Below are 18,840 nucleotides of genomic sequence, written 5' to 3'. Positions count from 1 at the left end.
TCTTACTAAAGAGTTTATTAGCCACTATGGGAAAATTATATTGAAGTCATAGAGTCTGTTAGGATATTCCTACTTGAAAAACATTGTATTTAAGGTAGTTTGTAGATGTGATTAAATATTGATTTGTATATTAAGAATCATACGGTTTAGTCTGGGAGCAGGGCTGAAATAGCCGACTTACTTATCAGGCCTTTTGCACGTAATCAATAGGGAAGGGAAGGAACGCTGTCACTGTGTACCCAGTGCCATAACAGGTGTCCACACGTGCAGTCTCATTAAAACCCCACAGCCCCCCAGTGTTGTCAGGTCCTGGATCCTGCTCTCTCAGCCCTGATTGCCGTGGGTCAAATCAAGGCTCTGCTTCTTAGCTGTCATGTGATTTTGGTCCAGATGCTTCATTTCTCTGAGCCTTGGGTCACATCCAAAAAAAGAAGATAAGACAGATAAGAGGGTAAAATCAGCCAATGCAGGTAAAGCACTCAGCACAGTGCCTGGCACACAGCGCGTGCCAGCACCTTTTAACAATTATCATTGTTCGGTGTTTTACAGTTTTATAGATGAGAAACCCTAACTATAGAAGAATTGGACAGCATCAGGTAAAAGGTACTTTATTGTGGCCAAAAGTCTTTTCCTGGAGAAGCACTGAGCAATGTTTCTCTTACCTTTTGATGAGAAAACTGGATGTGGATTCCTCCCTCCCTCCCTCCCTCTCTCCTCTCCTTCCTTCCTGTGGCTGACGTGGCTAGAAGCAGATCATACAGGGCCTCATAGCCACGATAAAGAAGGTGAATTTTATTATAAGAGCAGTGGAATGCTATTGAAGGGTTGAATACCTTGTATTCATACTGCTATGATTCTACATAAAGCACATGAAAAGAATCTGGGAAAGTTTTATGTAAGCCAGCTTAGTAACAAAAGTTTAGAATCCAAAGGAAAGTGAGGTTTTTAAAGTAAACTTGATGCATACCATTTCATCAAGAGATGAATGGTTTGACAATGAACACACTTCAGCATCTGAAATGATCTCGATAACTCCTCTTGGCTAATCCGCATTCTTCAGGACCCATTTTAAGTCCCACCTCTGCTGTCATTCTTTCCACAGCATTCCCTCCCTTTTGTCTTTCATACTTTACTTCTTTATTTTTTGCTTGTTCCCCCCCTCCCCCCCATTTCCTATGGCAGCCATTGTTATCCTGACCTTTCACCACACTTTCCAGGATGCTAACTACTGGGCAGAGTGCACTGTAATTCCAAAATTCAAACTCATCATTCAAAACCAGTCAGTTGATCAGTCTTGTAATTCATCAACAGTGAGCATGTACTTTGTGCCAAATTCTGCACTAGACAATAAGGATTCAAATGTAAGTGACTGTTGTTCCCAGTCTCTGAGTACCTGACCATCAAATGTGGTAGATTTGTAAGCTGATAATTGGTTGGTAGATTGATAGATTCATTCATTCATTCATTCAGTGGATACTTACTGAATGCCTTCTGTGTACTGGGGGTTATATCTTGAACAAGACAGACAAGGCCCCTAGCCTTTTGGGACTTTCATTCCTGTGGGAATAGATAGTCATGAAAGAGATTTAGATGAACAAGTATTTATTTACTGAGTGTTCACCAGAAGCTAGGTACTTTGAGCACCATATTAGACATGATTTTAACTAATTCTTAGGACAACCCGTATTACTGTTTCATCTCCGTTCCACGATGAGGCACAGCTTAAGGAAAATGCCCAAGGTTTCTCAGCTAGCTTGGTCTCAACCCTAAATCTAACAGTGTCATTGCATAATTACGGTGCTATTTGTGGCCACACAGGGGTGTTTTGTGTGCTGTTGTCTCCCCCAGGAAAAAGCAGAGCTAAGGTGGGAGGAAGAGTGTGTGTGAGCAGGTGGGGAATGGGGAGGGTGGAAACACCGGACTTGTAACAGCCTCATCTCCCCCTTCAAGAAGGCAAATGCTTAACTGCACGTGCGTTGCTGTTCCCGCCCCCATCCCCTTTCTTCATCTGCCCTCTGCTTGGACTTCCCTTCACTCTGTGCATCACACTCATAACCAGACTTGGGTCTTACTCAAATCGTTCATCTTCTAGCGGCTTCTGCAAGTCCTGCCTTCATGCACGATCAGTTCCTACTTTACTTGTTCCATTGAATTTTTTTTTAAACATGGTAATGTTTCTCAAAGGCTGTCTTGCATTTCATTTATTTTGCATTCCTCTAATTCCTTCCAAGAGACCAGTGATCCCTAGAGTAGAGACATCATGTTTTCTATGCATCTAATTCCTCATTGCATCAGTGCAGTCCCTTACACACAATGGGCGCTGCTCCTGTTAAAGGTACTTACTCCAAAGTCATGATCCGCTAGAAGCTTTATTTCCGGCGTAGGGGAGGGTGTCTTTCAATGCTTAATCTGGTTATTACAGTACCTAGCTTGTGGTAAACACTCAGCACACGAATGGTTGTTCTTCATCTAATTACGGCTGATCTTTATCACTGTGATAATTAAGTGAGCAGTTCTCTTTTGTTAAGAGAGCCCCATAGAGGTGTCCTTTTGAAAACTGCTTTCAAACTCTGTAATTTTTATAAGGTCTGCTATTACTCTCTTCAGAGCCCCCTAGGTGAGTCAGAGCTTCTTAAGGAAGCATCAGTTTAATAAAATAAATATACTCTCTGGGTCTAGCCCCCTTAAGTTCCGGCTTATTCGGCCTCCTCTTTAGGCAGCCTTTTTGTTTTCTGTACCAATCAGCTATTTCTCAGACACTCTGAGAGTGGGGAATTTGTGAAGTATTTTGAATCTGAAAGTCTCTACTCTGGGACTCCTGTGGGGATGCGTTTGGCCAGCACAACCCTGGTATTAGGGAAATGAGACCGAGAGGGCTCACTTACCTGTCCATTGGTAAATAGAGAAAGATAGCCTTGTAATAGGGAAAAAAAATTCTCAGAGGGGAAGGAAATAATAAAATCAAGCTGGTTTATGATTTGTCAGTCCAAAAAGCTTTTATGTTAAGCTGTATCTATAAAGGTGGATCCATTTAATGTTTGTTCTGCATTTCAGGCATCATTGTGTGATAAGTGGTGTAAATTTAGCTCCTTTAAGCCTCATCTCCTGGGGGTTGAGTTTTAAGCGTTACAACTTTATTTGAAAGGACTCTTATCGGTTGGGCTTTGATTCAGCCCTTCCTTACCAAAGAGCCGTACTAAATAATGGCTTGGCCTCCCTGTTAGGGTTTTTGTTTTTAATCCATTTTATAGGTCTCTCTCTCCCTGCCCTGGTTCTCCACCTTCTGTTTCTAACTGTTCTGCTTAAAAAGACGTAAGTGGTATGAGAGAGGGGAAAACAGAGAAAGAAAAATCAACTGTCACGTTGTGAACATAATTGATCCAATAAATAACGTGTTTCAATTCCCAAGGCAAACCTCAAAGTCTTCACTTATGTCAATTAGCGCTCAGCTCAGTAAGTGGCCGCCTTGTTAATTTAGATGGATGGGGAGCATTCACCGGCGCTCACTTCCTAAGGAAGGAGTCGGCTTTTCTGGTTGTAAAGATGTACTGTCTAGGCTTACGGGCTCACTCTGCAGAAGGAAGCTTGAAACGGAGTTCACCTGGCTGTTGTCACTCTCCCTGAAAATAGAAGGAAGGCGTTGAGTTACTGCTCAGGGGTTTGTTGAAACAAAAAAGTTGAAACAAAGGGAAGGAAATCTCCTAGGCTATAAGCTCCATGAGGGCAGGGACTTAGGTTTGTTCACCGTTTAACCTCTGGTGCACACAGTAGGTGCACAATAGATATTTGTTAACTGGTTCTGTTGTTGAATGAGTGAGAGCAGACATGAGCACAGTTCAGATCTTAGGTGAAGGATTAGGTTAATTTTCACTCTGCAGGTTGTTTCATCCCCCACCCCGTCCTTTCCCCCTTAACTCTAAGACTACACTACACATTCTGTATCTTTAGAAGTGATTAAGAAGAGCTGTTTCATCAGTTCCCTGACTGGCAAGGCTGTAAGGGATCTTGGAGGCAGCATCGAGCTGCTCTTTACATAGTCCAGTATGTAAATAGTTGTGCATCAGAACCACATGAGGTATGTTACAAATCTACAGATTCCATGCCCTAGCCTTGAAAATTGTTTTTTTTTTAATTATTAATTTTTTTTTAATTTTGGAGAAAGGAGGGAATTAGGTTTATTTATTTTTAGAGGAGGTACCGGGGATTGAACCCAGGACCTTGTACATGCTAAGCATGTGCTCTACCACTTGAGCTACACTCTCCTCACCCAGCCCTTGAAATTCTGATTACATCGGTCTGGGTAGGGAACCTGTATTTGCTTTTGTGGGTTCCCCTCGTGATTCTGTTGGGCAAACTGCCTGTCCAGCCAGCCTCATGGTCCTCTGAGCCCTCTAGTCTGTGACTTCTTGGGGAAAGTGATTAACCTAAGTACCCAGCAGACTAATTGGCAGGGCTGTGACCAGAACCCAGGTCTCCTGACTCTGACACTCGGGCTCCTGGTCCTGCGGTTTGCTGTAGGGCTCACCCCACGCTCCGTGCTCCTCCACGTGGTCGAGACCTTTTGATTAATACTTCTTCCTTTCAGGATTCTGGCAGTGTCTGGGGTGATGGGCCAGCCCGAATCTGAAGGACCTCGGGAAACCTCAAGGAAATGTCAGTTTGCTCAGTGTTCTTTTGTACTCAGTGTACTGCGTTGTCTTCTCTAAAGATGCACCCCCCTCCCCGGGCTCAGAACAGATCCCGAGTGGGAAGGCCCTGCCTTTCTCCGGTAGGCCCACCAGTGTCTCTCAGCCCTTTCTGACCATGAGAAGCCCCTGGTGCCCGTCAAAGGTCCAGTGCTCTGGGGCCTACTGGATTCCCAGTAAATCAGCGCCTTCCCTTGAGGGGCCTGGGGACCTGCATTTTAACTTAGCCTTGATCATTATATTCTGTCTCAGTTACACTCCAGTGCCTGAGAGCAGTGAGTCTCATTCCCCACCATCCAGCTTTGACTTCCTGAGTTCCTTAGTTCATAGTTGCATCACAGTTACTTTCCTCCTGAAGGTTTATTCTCTGGTCTACGAACTTGTCCCTGAAGGAGGAAAGAGGGCGTGTCTGCTTTCCTCTTTCCTCCAGGGTGGAATTTGGCCCGACAGACAGCTTGCTCTGTACAGTAGTGGAGTGAGCATTGCCACAAGGTGAAGGGGTGCCTCTGAAACCAGAGTTCCACGTCTGTGTTCTTTCCCTGGCTCTGTTACTTCATAGCTGTATAATGTTGGGAAAGTTAACCTTCTTGGAGTTTCTGTTTCTTCATCAGTAAAACGGGGATAGGAGGAGTACTTGCTCAGGGATTTGGTGTGTATTAAGCCAGCTGTCCTCGGTTGGCTCTTGGACACAGACTCAGGTGGAGCTTTTTGTGCAGAGGGTTACTGGAGAGGGCTCTTGGGAACAACTCTTGTGAGGGAGTGAGGGAAGCAGGATGAGGCAGAAGATGATGTTGAACTGTGATGCAGTTGTGATGAAGGTCTCAACTGAGCCCATGGGTAACTATGGTGATGAGATGCCCTTCAGGGTTGCCCCAAATTGAGGGCAGGGCCTGGACCTTTAATACACGATGCCCACCAGTATATGTGGGCTTCCCTGGGAGAGGGGGCGTGACCTCAGGTAAGGCATCTTGCTCTGGCTGAGGGTGGCTGTGTGCCGCCAGCAGCCTACAGAGCTGGCAGTTGGGGAAGGAGTCCTGAGGGGAGATCTCTCTGGTGCACCCTGCACCCACTCCCCCATGGTAATGGACATACAGGGCTTAGCGGTGAGTGTAGCACACGTGCATGTGCTCGGTCAGCACAGGCTTACCTCGTTTTACTGTGCTCTGCTTTGTCCCGCTTCGTAGGCATTGCACTTTTTATAAACTGAAGGTTTGTGGCCACCCTGCAGCGGACAAGTCTTTTGGCACCATTTTTCCTACATCTGCTCACTTTGTGTCTCTGTGTCATATTTTAGTAATTTCAAACGTTGTCCGTACCATTACAGTTGTTACGGTGTCCTGGGATCAGTGACCTTTGATGTCACTATTCTAGGATTAACTGTCACCATTATTAATCCAGCTCTGGCAGTACCGCTTAGGAGCTGGGCCCCTTTTTGGAGGTTACTTAACATCGCTTGGACATTCTTATGTTGAAAATGAGCATCCACAGCTCTGCTCTGCCCGTTTCCCCGAGTAGTTCCGAGCACGTGTGGAGATAATGTATGTGAAATTGCTGAGTGGAATATATTATATAAAAATGTAAGGTGTGACCATGAGCCTACTGTTCTGAAAGAAATATATGGCCATGGCTCGGCTTCGTTGAAGGGAAAGGTTGTGATAAACGTAAAAGTGCTTGTCCGTGAAATGTGGCATTTTGATTTTTCTTTCTTCTCTCCATAGGGAATTAGGATAATGGAGATGCTGCTGAAGGAACAGTGCGGTGCCCCCTTAGCCGAATAAGGCCTCATCAGTGAGTACCAGACGCAAAATCAGAATTATTTACTCAAGCCTTGTTTCATGCTTATAAGCCTGAGTGTCACGCGTCGCCTCCCCAGGCTACTTATGCTCTACATTTCCCAGTTCTGCGCACAGCATACTGTCTCCCAGGTGTTTTGTTATCTGTTCAGCCCCTTTATTTACTGGGTTCTTTGATTTTCAGAGCAGTTTTGTACCACGTGCTGGGTTACATCTGCATTCAAACTGTTTACACGGCTCAGCGCAGTCCACCGTGATTGCAACCCTCAAGGTGGCCTAGGTTTGTAGAGACTGCCTTTCAGAATTTACTGAAGCTCAATTCTGTTGTCCTGAGAACACCGAAGGGAGGGGTTTAAAGCTGTATTTGGAGCAGGAAGGAAAACAAGAAAGGGGCGTGTTGCTTGGCCAGAGAAATACATACATTTTACCAGTCATATATACTTCTACCAATTGGTGGTGGCTGCCTGGAATGCTGTTGAGAAGGACTGCAAGGCGTTGAGAATAATTCTTAGGCCCTGGGTAAGAGTGCTGTGATTTATTTGCAGTGTCTGCCATGGACACAGGATGGAAGAGATGACACTTGTGCTGGAGCACGGGCCACCTCTAGTTTAGGGCAAATGATACAGGGTTAACAGATGGATGACAGGGGGATTTCAGAATTATTTAATTTTTCATTCCTTAACTAATTTTATTGTCTGTGTCAAGGACAATGGTCTTCACAGTGGAACAGTCAGAACAGAGTTATTTGAGAGAATCAAAGCCTAAAATAAATGAGTATAGCGAATTTTTAACATCTGAGGGAAGGTAAAACCTTTAAGGAGCGCAAACATGGTCTTGGGTAATTCACAATTACCTCAGATTTCCTTATGTTGGCCTAAGGCTAGAGTACATGTGGTTTTGTGTAAGCAACCTGGTCTCTAATTGTGAAATACAGTAACGTCTGGGAACAGTTAACCAAAGAAGCAAAAGGAACATTCATGTTCAAGTACCTCCGCATTCAACGCATACCAGCCAGGCCTGTGGATGACAGCTGGAGGGTCATAAAGTGTTTCTGCTTGTTTGTGGGTTTCACTCCATGCTGACGAATATTAAGCCTTTGTATACTTCACACATACTAATGAATTTATTTATTACTGTAAAGGCTAAGGAAGATAACTCCATTTAGCACAGGCCCGGCATGTGCAGGTGCTCCAGAAATGTTGCTGTGGATCTAAGTGTGGTGTGCTCCCACGTCTGCTCTGTTCTTGGAACAGTTGTGGAGGAGAACTTGGCCACCCCCCCCCCCTTTCCCCGGCTGGGCCTTTCGGTGAGGCTCAGCAGGCACCTCTGGTACTTCTGCCCGTGTGCACAGAGCCCATCTTCCCTGGGAGGCTGGGATCTAAAGCCAGCTCCAAGTCAAATGAGAGCATGAGGGGACTCCACTTACAAGTGTGTATTGGTTTCAGACTTGAAATTAGTGATTTGGAAACTTGAGTGAGCATCAGAATCATGGGTTTGTTAAACACAGACTGGTGAGTCCCGCTCTCAGAGTTTCTGATTCAGTAGTTCTGGGGAGAGCCTGAGGATCTGTGTCTCTAACCAGTCCCCAGGCGATGCTGGTGATGCCGGTCCAGGGAGCACACGCTGAGAGATGAGGGCTTTAAATGAGTTCTCATCTCTGAGTGGAGAGAGATGAAATGCAACGGCCCTGAGGAAGGCAACAGCTGAGGTCTGAAGTTGTCATGGAGTCCACTGACTTTAGGTTAATCAGAGGAGTGATTTTCTTTGTGTGGCTTTCCCCTGGTTTTAGCATCTCAGCCTCTTCTTGTTCGCCATTTTTTGTTTTGTTTTGTTTCTTCCCCCTGCTTGAATGTTGACAGGCTCCACCATGGAGCAAAGACAACTGAAAAAAAAAAAAAAAAAAAAAAAAAAACAAGGGCTGAGACTCAAGAACAACTCATGTTTAAATCGCCAACTTGTGTTTGTGATTTAAAGTGTTGCTAGTGAAGAAGAGAAAGTTAAACAAGCGTTACCTGCTGTTTTAAATGACCCCTGTTCTTGTTCTTTGCTTGCTTTGTTTTTACTTTGGGGCAGAGCTAAGTCAAGAACTCAGGGCTTTGTATTGTTTTTAAAAAGCAACTCATTCTCCTCTCTGGAGTGAAGTGGTTGAGGTCTGGATACTACGAGGAGTTTTAGTGCAGAACAGGTACATTTAATGCATTGGATGCAAGGATTGAATGTCCCTGAAGGACTTCCATAATTCTAATAATGTATGACCAGTTTTCTCAGGAGCAAATATGAAGGAATGTATACTCTCACCACATAAATCTATATGCAAATTAGAGGCTATTGCTGAAGCTTTAAGAGTTTTCAAAATCAGCTTCATTGACGTATCATGTGTGTACAGGTAAATTGACTAATGAATTTCAAATGTACAATTTGGTTAAGTTTTGACAAACATGCACAGGTATATAAGCATCACGAGAAACATGATGTGAAACATTTTGAGGCATTGATGATGTTGCTGCAGTTCTGTCGCCAGTTGATGGCTTCCCCCTATTTTCTTGGCCATTTTTACGAAGTTTTTGCAAGGTTGAAGTGTGCCTGTTTTAATCGAGCTTTTTATTTTCTCAAAATTAGCTTGGTGGGAAATGGGAGGCTGGTTGTAGGTGGGGGAACTCCCTTTTATGAGCAGTAAAATGCTGCATTAAACAAGAGGCAGGGGGCAGGGGTGGTTCGCTCTGTAGCTATGGCAGGGTGGAGTCAGGCAACTGTAGCGCAAGGGCCAGGTCTAGCCTGTGGCCCAATTTTGTAAATAAAGTTTTATTGGAACCAGCTATGCTCCTGGCTGTATTCTAGCTACAACCCCAGAGCTGCAACAGAGATCTCACAGCCTGCAAAGCCTAAAATATTTACTACCTGGTCCTTTAAGAAAAGTTTTCTCTCCCCTGGGTGAGAATGTGCCCGCTCCTAAATTAACATCAGGTGGCCTGGTGGTGGTGGTTTGGCTTTTTTTTTATTTTAACTTTTTTTTTTTAATGTAGCATTTGATCACATGTTACGTCTGTTTCAAAGTTAATAGTGTGGGGGTTTATTTTCTCAGTATTAGCTCTGCTGTCACCACTTGGTTGGCGTTATTTTAAGGCATAAAAAAACACATTAAAATGATCACAATGAATACCAGCAATAGTGATCATTAAAATGGCTTCATAAAGTTCCAGTGCACGTGCCTACGGGGGTAGAAATACAGGCATTTTGTTTGGCAGATAAAGTAGCACTGTGATGTGGCAACAGTCTAGGTGCCATGTACAGTGGACTTATGTTTGAATTTTGGAATTTTGCAATTCTTAATGTTTGAAAAAGCGTTCCATGGGATTTGCGCCCATGTGCCTAAGGAGACATTTTTGTATTCTACCACATTTCAAATTCGCCTCATTTAAATTCACATAGAACGTGACCACATTGTGTAGGCTACCTTGCACTAAAGGTATTCCCTGGAAGTCTCTGGTCTGTGTGTCCAAGTGGGCGTTTGACAGTTAGAAAGCTTAGAAGGTAATTCTAAGGAGAAGCCAAAATGGGGGTGCGAGAACTCACTAACCAGCATGCTTGCGGTGCTGCTGCTGACACATCCATTTGATAGATTTTTGATTTCCTGTCATTTTTGAATAAAGCAAATAGCCCTGACATCTTTTTGTTCTTGCTGCTGGCAGCTGGGGGACCCCCTGGCTTGGTGAGGTTTGATAATAGAGTTTTTCCACATCAGAATGATTAAGACCTCAGTTTTAGCTATATCTTAACTCCCCTTTGAACCCGCTCCTCTGAGGTGCTTGCTTTGTTGGAAGATCATTAGGAGGCAGAAAGGCAGTTTCTTCAAGAATTATCCAGAGTGATAGAATTCAGGTGAGTCTTAAGAGCTGCTTCAGCAAAGAGGGCAAGTATGTATTGATTGTTGAGCCATGTTTATTAGTGATAAAGCCTGTTTGCTTTCTCTTGCAGGGAAGCTGTGTTGTGTCTACCGTTTGCTCGAGATTTAATCTTTTCTTGGACAGAGCACATCCAAGGACACAGTTTTCAAAATACACATTTAAGGACGCCGTGTTGGCAGCTTAAAAGAAGAGGAGACCTTCCTGCTGGGACATGGAATGATACACTCCCCTGGGAGCCTGCCTCAGACCGCAGCTCTTGTGGAGATGAGACCTTTCAGCTGCTTCTTAGGGCACAGCCTGTACAATTTTACAAATAAAGAACCCATAGGCGGTGATGTCCGCCCTCCTTCAGGGTGTCCTGTGGATTGTCTGGTGACGGTGCCAGGGCAGCCGAGGATGGGCCAGGGGCTTGGAGAGCGGGGCTTGTGCCCGGATGTTCTCTGCATCATTGCTCATAGGATTCATTTGAGGATTCTGGGACGAATAAAGGAGTTAAACCTGTTCCTGATTCTTAGGTGGCCTGGAACAGATAGGAAAGTGCCAGACCTGTGTGGAAGCTAAGTCATTTTCATAGTAATGTTTAAGATGCTCAGAAATGGGGAGCATTTGATTTGTACCCGTCAGTACCACCATGTAAGTGCCATTAGTCGTGTTTAAACTGGAACACGTGACCTGCCGTTTGGTACCCCAAGGAACCTGGAGGCGGGAACGCAGGCTGCATGTTCTTGGCTCCCACTCACTCCTTCTGCGCTGTGGAGAGCATGTAACCTCTCTGTCTTTCCCTGGGCAAATGGGGATAATTGGGCACAGATCTTTCTACTTGTGATGATGAAACAAGGGGGTGTGGTGTTAAAAGCTCAAGTTTGAGAGTCAAGCAGACGAGACGTGCGTTTGGGAGTCAAACAGACAGACGCGGGTTTGGAGCCAGGCGCGGCCGCCCACCAGCTCAGTGAGCATGTACGTAACTTTAAATCTTTCAGAAACTTATTTTTTAAGTTCATAAAATGGGGTTATAGAATTAACTTTGTGAGGGTGTTGGAATGATTGGGGGTCGTATACTAATAAGAGGGCCTAACTTGCTGCCTGGTACACATAAGTCCAGTGAGTAGCAGCTGTTACTACTACGTGAAACCATTTTGGAAATGTCCTTTTCTAGTGGAACGTAATGTGGTGTTTTACTGTTTGAAAATCAGATGCCGGTAGTCTGCATTTCTCATGGTGGGAAGCCAAGATGTAAATACGCACTATGTAAAGGGGAGAAAAAAAGCCTAAAGGGAGGCAATAATTTGGAATTCATCTTTTTAAGATAAAAAGTAGATCATTACTGGAACGTCTTGGGGAAATCATTCTTTGTTTAATATTTGAAAATTTTTCCACTTAGTGCATTGGTGAATTTTTCAAAGCAATTGTATTATTATTATTATTATTTTTTAAATACGTACCTGCCACTGTGAGCCTCCTCCTATCGTATTTGAGCTGTTTGCGCTGCTTGAGTTCTGTGTCTTAGGAATATTTCCCGATTTCCTTAGTGTTTCATTCTTCCATTGTGTTAGAGGGAAAATGGATAGTAGCAACCAGAACACACTGTGACCGCCTTTTCCAGTTTGTAAATGGCATTTGGTAGGCTTTTGGAATAATGGCGCATTTCCAGAAATAAAAGTTGGTGTGAATTATCCAGGAGGTGAGAGGCAAGAAATCTGCGTTTGAAGGTTGACACTGGAATGAATTTAACCCTTCGTACTCAATGATTTGCCTTTTCCGAAGGCAGGCGTTCTCAACCTTGGCTTTCCATTAGAACCACCTGGAAGCTTTATGCAATCCTCATACCTAGGATACATCCCAGGCCAATAAGTCAGAATCTCTGGGGGTGGAACCCAGGCTTCAGTGTTTCTTAAAGCTCCCTAAGAGATTCCAGCAGGCAGCTAAAGATGAGAAGACGACAGGGAATTCTAGATGATTTGCGGACAGTATCTGATTCCTTTCTTAACCCCTCGGAAGCAAGGAAGTATCTTTGTAGCAAGAATTTCTGTTAGAGAAAGTGAAGCACAGAGAGGCTGTTTGCCTTAATTGCTTGAGGCGGGGCAGCCGATGCAAATACCTGCAGGTGTCTGGCAGGAGATCTGATGAGTGAAGTATGCTGGCGGCCACGGGGAGAGCCCAGGAGCCCATGGCTGGCTAGAGGTGGGCAGCTGCTGCCCAGCGCCAGCCCAGTTTTTCCAAACTGTTGGTTTTTCTAGTTCTTCCAATTTCCAATTTTCCAGGAAAAGAAGAGATTTTTTTTAAAAAAGAAATCTCCCTATTTTTTGTGCATGGGCAACGAATTCAGGATTGTTTAAAACATTGTGCTGGCCAAACAAAGTATGTTTGCCAGTAGCTTCCAGCCTCTGTTTCAAGAGCGTTAAGGACCAGCTTAAACATCTCAGCCAATTTTTAAAAGATTTGCATTTCCCTGTTATGGATGGAAGTTTCTTTCTGCCTCTCCAAGACCGCGTTTAGTATTTTCCTCCCCGTTCCCAGGCAGTCCTCTGGACTTGCATCAGACTTCCTCGCTCAGTATTTTTTTGCCCCCTGCAGGCATCCATTACTTCAAGCTTCACATATATAGCTTAGAAATCTTACGCTCCTTTTAAAATTAATTAGTTCTTGTTAGAGTTTATTTTTATTATGTCAGAAACCTTTCCTGGTGATAAAACAGTTTAGAAATCCACATCTAATTTTATTACCTATAGTCTCGTGTAAGAAATGTCAAAACCAGGAGTGTAGCCTTTTTGGGCACATTAGGAACCAGGGTGGGAAGGGTTAATTCACAGACCTGGCCAGTCTCCTCCTGGCTAGGTCACTGAGCCTACACTTCAAGGTGAGGATGTATTACAGTGATTCCCAGACTTTCCAGACCTCCCACCAGAAACCCCTGGGGAGAGGGGCTAAACTGCAGGTCCCCCAGGCCTCCCTCAGTGATGCTGATTCATGGGGTTTCAGCTGTGACTCAAGGCTCTGCATTTTAACACAAGTTAATTGGGAGATTCGGCTTTGCAGTTCCACCGACCAGATTTTGAGAAACGCTGATTAAGGGGAGGTGGTTGAGGCCTCTGTGTCTCCTGTTATTTAAGAAAGGTTTGCGGTCATTTGGGCCCACTGATCAATACAGCTGGTCACTCAGGATACGATACGAAGTTCTCACGCACAGAGAAGCTGACTTAAGCTATCCCTACATGATTGAGGTGCTTCTACCACGAACGGGCTTTTGTGGTTTCAATCATGTGGATAGAAAAGGTGCTGTGTTCTTTTGATATAAATTGTTCTGTGTATTTTCTAAGCAGTGTATGTGTAGTAACATCCCACTTCTCAGATGTCGTGGGTGGGTGGGTGGTAAAGCTGACTCAAGGCTATTCTTACAAGTCACATCTTTTTTGCTTGGTTTCAGCCATTTACACGGGACTCTTAATCTAGTATACATTTCCCTGCTTTGGCAGACAGAATCTACTGAAGACAGTGAAATCCTTTCAGGGTCATTATCATTTATGTTGTGAGTGCTTTCAGGTCCTATTCAGGTTGGTCAGAGCAGAGCCATTCAGTGGAGGGGGCTCTCTGAGTTCTGCTGTGGTTTTTACGGCTTTTTTCTTTCCCCTCCCTGTTCCCTGTTGTCTCTCTCTGCTGTTAGTCTGCCTTCCTCTAGGAACTTTTCCTCTCATTTGCTACATGGCCTTGGGAGATGCTGTAATTGCATTCTGTAGGTCAAGTAACAGTAAAGGGGAGCTGAGCGAGTCTCTGGGCGGCTTTCCCAGCAGTGAGATGGATGAGCGATGCTGCGCTGACTTGGTGACGGCATTTCCACGGCTCTGCTGCTTCCTCTGCCGTACTTCCTGACACCCCCCCCCCTTTACTGCGGTTGCCACATCTGTGACCTCAGGATAAGTGAGATGTCACTACACATGACTTATTTACATCTGTAAGCCCTCGCCTCCCCCCCAAGTCATGTTAGTGTTTTTATACGTACCCTGCTACGATGTGAAACGGTCAGTGGATTAAAATTCAAATGAACATTTTTCTCAGGCCGAGTTTCTGTATAGGAGAAAGTGTTTTTGATTCGGTTTTATTATGATTGAGAGCTGTGAATTCTTTGTATACCTGTGCAATTCAGTCCTGCAGTCGTTCTGAAATAAAGGTGTCACAACTCAGATTTATGTGTGAATTTTAATCTTTTGAAGGGATCACGTCACCCGCCAGAGCTAGTGTCTGTCATTTGTAGTAGCGTTTCTAGTCCTTTTCAGCAGCCCCAGATAAGGGTGTTACACCCACCAGATGATGTTAGCTCCCCACCTTCCGCAAGGCGAGCTATTAACATTTTGTCCAGAAATAAGCAGAGGCCACTCTGTTGGGTGACCGGAGGTGGCTGTGTGGTAATGAAGCGAAGGACCAGAATCTGCAGAGCAGGAAGAATGAAGCGCAGACCACAGTGCCATGACGGTGTGTGGCCCCGCGGGGGGAGGGGGGACAGAGCAGCTGCCTGCTGACCTGCTTGTGAGGCTCAGCTCCGCTTTCTGTATTTGTTTCCATGACATTTGCTTTATCCTTTTGTCTCCCTTTCACTCGAATGTTACATTACGAGTAGATTTCTGTGCCTTGTTTCCAAAGTGCCTCATCCAAGCCCTGTTGATGCCTGGGTACCTTTAGGGGTAGAGTCCTTAGTCCACGCAGCACTCATTGAGCACCTGTTGTGTGCAAGAGGAAGGCAGGATTCATCTCTTTTGACTTGATCCAGTGGGTTTCCAAGAGGCTTGCGACTTGATTTTACTGACAGCAGTAGTGGGCACCAACTGATGGCAAGACCAGACACGTTGACCTCTTTGGTGAGTGAAACTGATTGCTTATTTAAAGCATGCAGAAAATAGCATTGGGGGCTCACTGGAGAGATCAGCATGAAGTATAGAGCTTGCTGGCCTCACAGCCTCACTAGCAGGTTGCATGGTTGTGTCATCATGTCTCAGTGAGGGGCACATCACAGTTTTTGGAGGATTACTGGTTCTCTCCAGGCTTGGCCTTACATATATATGGAAAGGGGGAGGTGCCCAGCCTGTGGCCATGCCCTCCTCTGAGCCACGTGGGGAGTGCGCCGTGACTGCAGGATATTCTGGCATAAATGTCTTTTACTTATAGGCTCTTCTGACTATTACAGCCTGGTCTGAGGACATGCCTGAATTCAGGACAGCATTGCCAGCATCTTGTTGCCTAGATGTCTGGACAAGGCGTGCTAACTAGTTCTGGCTAATCCTGCAAACCCCAGAACCTTAACAAAAGCCTTGGAGAGACTGAGGCAGGTAGAGAGGTACATTCCTCCTAATGCCAAATGCAGTGCAGTGAGGACTCCGGACAGAAATGGAGTTACAGAAACAATTTATAGACGGCAGTATTCAACGCCATATTTAAATTTCAAAATGCAGTATTTCTTGTGTACCCCAACTGCCAGTTGGAACCCCATGGGGAGCTTTAAAAACATACTGACGTCTGGACCCCACCCCCCAGAGAGTCTAGGCTGCAGCCCCTGGTGTCAGGGTTATATCACATTCCCCAGGTGATCCTGACGCCTTGGGCAGCAATTCCCATCAACTTCACAAGTAATATCTGTTCTCCAAAAAGTGGTTACCCTTAAGCTAGCGGGCAGAGGGAGTTGGCAGTACGAGACCTCTTCTTCTCTAATGTTTTGCCTCTAGCCATTCAGAAATAAAATTCACTGTCCAAGAAAAAGATGCTCCAGTGTCTATTAAATGCTAAGAGAAGAAAAGAGAGCCTTAAAGGACTCCACCACGTGCAGCCTGCTTAGCTAGGATCAGAAGTTGGAGTTGCATTTGTTGGAACAGAACCCATGCAGAAAAATGATTCCATAATAACTTGAAACCCTTACTTGTCTGAAAGAGTTAAACTGAGTGATGGCATGGCCGGACCTTAAGATAGTAGCTCTCAGAGCTGTGGACAGGCGTGCTGTGCGGGAGGCAGCAGAGAGAGAACAGCATCCTCCATCCTGTTAAATTAAACTCCACGGAGCCATTCTCCAGCCTTCTCGGAGAAGGTTAGAGCCTTTTCGTGCCTGCCATCTGTTAGGCTGCTGATGGAATCATTACTTCTTTGTGTCGGTGCCAGGATGAACTTTTAGATCCAATGACAAAGGAGAAAATGTTAACTATTCAGTTGTATGTCTTTGTTTTCCTATTTTGGAGGTCAGGTGTCTCCTTGAATTCAGAAGTCCATCAATTGTTTAAACTTTGAAAAGACCACATTTCTAGTTGCTTTAGAGGTTTAGGGGAAATTATTCTCTGGACCGAAGCTCCTCTGTTACGTGTGTTTGTATAAGGATGTAGTTATTAATCTGGTCAAAACCAAAGTCATTCTTGACAGCCATTAAAAAAAAAAATTCCCCTGATCCTCAGGACAGAAGGTTTCCAAAAAGCAGCCAGAAAGAATTTAATGAATGAATTACCCCAGAATATTGTTTTTGTAAATGGAAACGGGATATTGGGCAAGGAAAGAAAGAAATGGGAGAAACTTTCAAGATCATACCTGTCACTGATTAGGTGAGGGTGACTATGAGGGAACTATTGTCTGATAATTTCTTTCACAAATGACAGTTCTGAGAGTTGGAGGGTAGAGCATGTGGAGGTTTAGAACCTTAATTCATGCCTTAAATTTTTTTTTTAATGTATCCATATATAAGGTATATTGAACTTTTTTCTACTTTTTCTTGGTATCTTGGTGACTGGACCTAAAGCCTTTGGAAGACTTGGAGTCAATGTGCGGCACTGGATGGCTACAATTTTTAATTACAGTTTTAAATTGGATGAAACTATGCATCTGATTACAGTTGGAACTATTCCAGTACGGAAAGTTGTCTTTTTGTGTGTGTGAAGTTACAGCGAGCACTGTAACTTGCTTCCTTAGGTGTTAATTGTTCTGTCAAGTGCTGTGAGAACCATTTCTTCCTGGAAAAAGAAATGCCAACAATATTTTGGGACCTTATTAAAGGCAAGGATTTTGCAGAGAAGAATTGGGGAACAGCAAAGCACTCGCCAGGCATTGATTTATCCTGATCTGCCTCTGAAACCTGGGCGCTGGCACCTGCAATTCTCAAAGCAGCGTATTTGTACTGGGAGTATGTGGCCATGTCTGTGGGGGATGTGTGAAGCCACAGATAGATGGGCAAAATGCTCCTCCCAGAACATTTTTCTCAGAGATGTGTGGGAGAAACATTTTTATATTAAAGCAGATGTATAACTTGGTAGTGTGTGAAATTGGAATGGATTTTTAATTTTTAAAAAATGAGACATAAAAGACGTTTTGCTTGGGGCACTGCTTACAATGCCACATTGTATGTAGCAAGGATTACATTAGGTTGCATACAATGGAATCAGCAAAGGGTAACAGTTACATATGCTTTAGCCTGATACAGGCGCTTGCAGTCGGTACATCACCACACACTGCAGGGTCATGTTCTGCTGGTGGCAGGTCCCTGTCTGGAAAAGCTGGAGAAACCCTGATGGAGGCCACCTCTAGTCCCTGGAGCTCCTAGGATTCCTGTGTCCCTCAGAGTCAGTCTTAACTCCCAGCAGTGTGGCCTTTGCCTACCAATGTCTTGTAATACAAAACTGGGCAAATAGTAAACTGGGGCAAGCCTTGCCAAGGGGCATCACAGATTATTTCGAGGACTGAGTTGATAGAGCGTCTTAGTTGTTGAGAGGGAAATATATAAGTATGAAGAGCATTGATTGAATATTAAAAATTTAAATGATTTTCCACTTTTTTTGGGAGGGGGCAGTTATGTTTCCACTTTTATTCAGAGAAAACACTAGTCAGGAGAATTTTATTTGTCAATATAATTTTGACATACTGTCTTCCCCTAAGCAGAGGCAGTTCAGATACACTTCTGTACTGCAGCTTTCTCTAACCGGGCTGTCGATGGTGTTTAACCCAGGTGCTTGTTAAAATCAAAGGGAAAAGGTATAATTAGTCTTGATGGGGTGAAATAACAAACACAGGGGAAAATTAATGAAGCAGTGTTTTGATTCTTGTAATTATAGTGGTGTGACTGGTTCTGCTATAGTGAAGCTCTTACCATTTCCAGCAAGAAACGTCTTTTCTGGTTTATTCTCTCAGATACATTTTAACTGTCACGGAGATGGAAATTGTATGGCGTTTGCCAGCAGGAATAACCTTTATTTTTATTTACAAAACATGCATATTTCTTTTGAGAGTGCCAGCTTGGGTGTTACCCCGGCTTCTTTGTTGAAATAGCACATCCTGGTCAGATCAGAATTTCCCTTCCCAAAAGTGAAATTTGACAATAAATTTGGCGTTAGATTAAGATGAAAATACAAGAAATCTGTGCATCTGATTTGACCAAATATAGCCAGCATCTGATTTGTCTTAAACATAGCCCAGAAGCTAAAACTAGAATCCAGCTAGGCT

The 18,840-nt window shown here is 44.3% G+C and overlaps 1 protein-coding gene across 2 annotated transcripts in view; it reads left to right on the top strand.

The window, feature by feature from the left end:
- Positions 1–18,118, top strand: part of PRELID2 (PRELI domain containing 2) — a 70,530-nt gene extending 52,412 nt beyond the window's left edge. For both annotated transcript variants that reach the window (XM_032477029.1, XM_032477028.1), the window contains 2 exons: positions 6,404–6,473; positions 10,454–18,118. In XM_032477029.1, coding sequence (XP_032332920.1) covers positions 6,404–6,463 — 60 coding nt within the window. In that variant the 3' untranslated portion in view covers positions 6,464–6,473; positions 10,454–18,118. The remainder of the gene's footprint in view (positions 1–6,403; positions 6,474–10,453) is intronic.
- Positions 18,119–18,840: the final 722 nt, after the last annotated feature.

Source organism: Camelus ferus, chromosome 3 (assembly GCF_009834535.1).
Source record: "Camelus ferus isolate YT-003-E chromosome 3, BCGSAC_Cfer_1.0, whole genome shotgun sequence".
Classification (NCBI taxonomy): Eukaryota; Metazoa; Chordata; class Mammalia; order Artiodactyla; family Camelidae; genus Camelus; species Camelus ferus.
The sequence above is the reverse complement of the archived record's forward strand: the minus strand, read 5'-3'. Positions and strand labels throughout refer to the sequence as shown.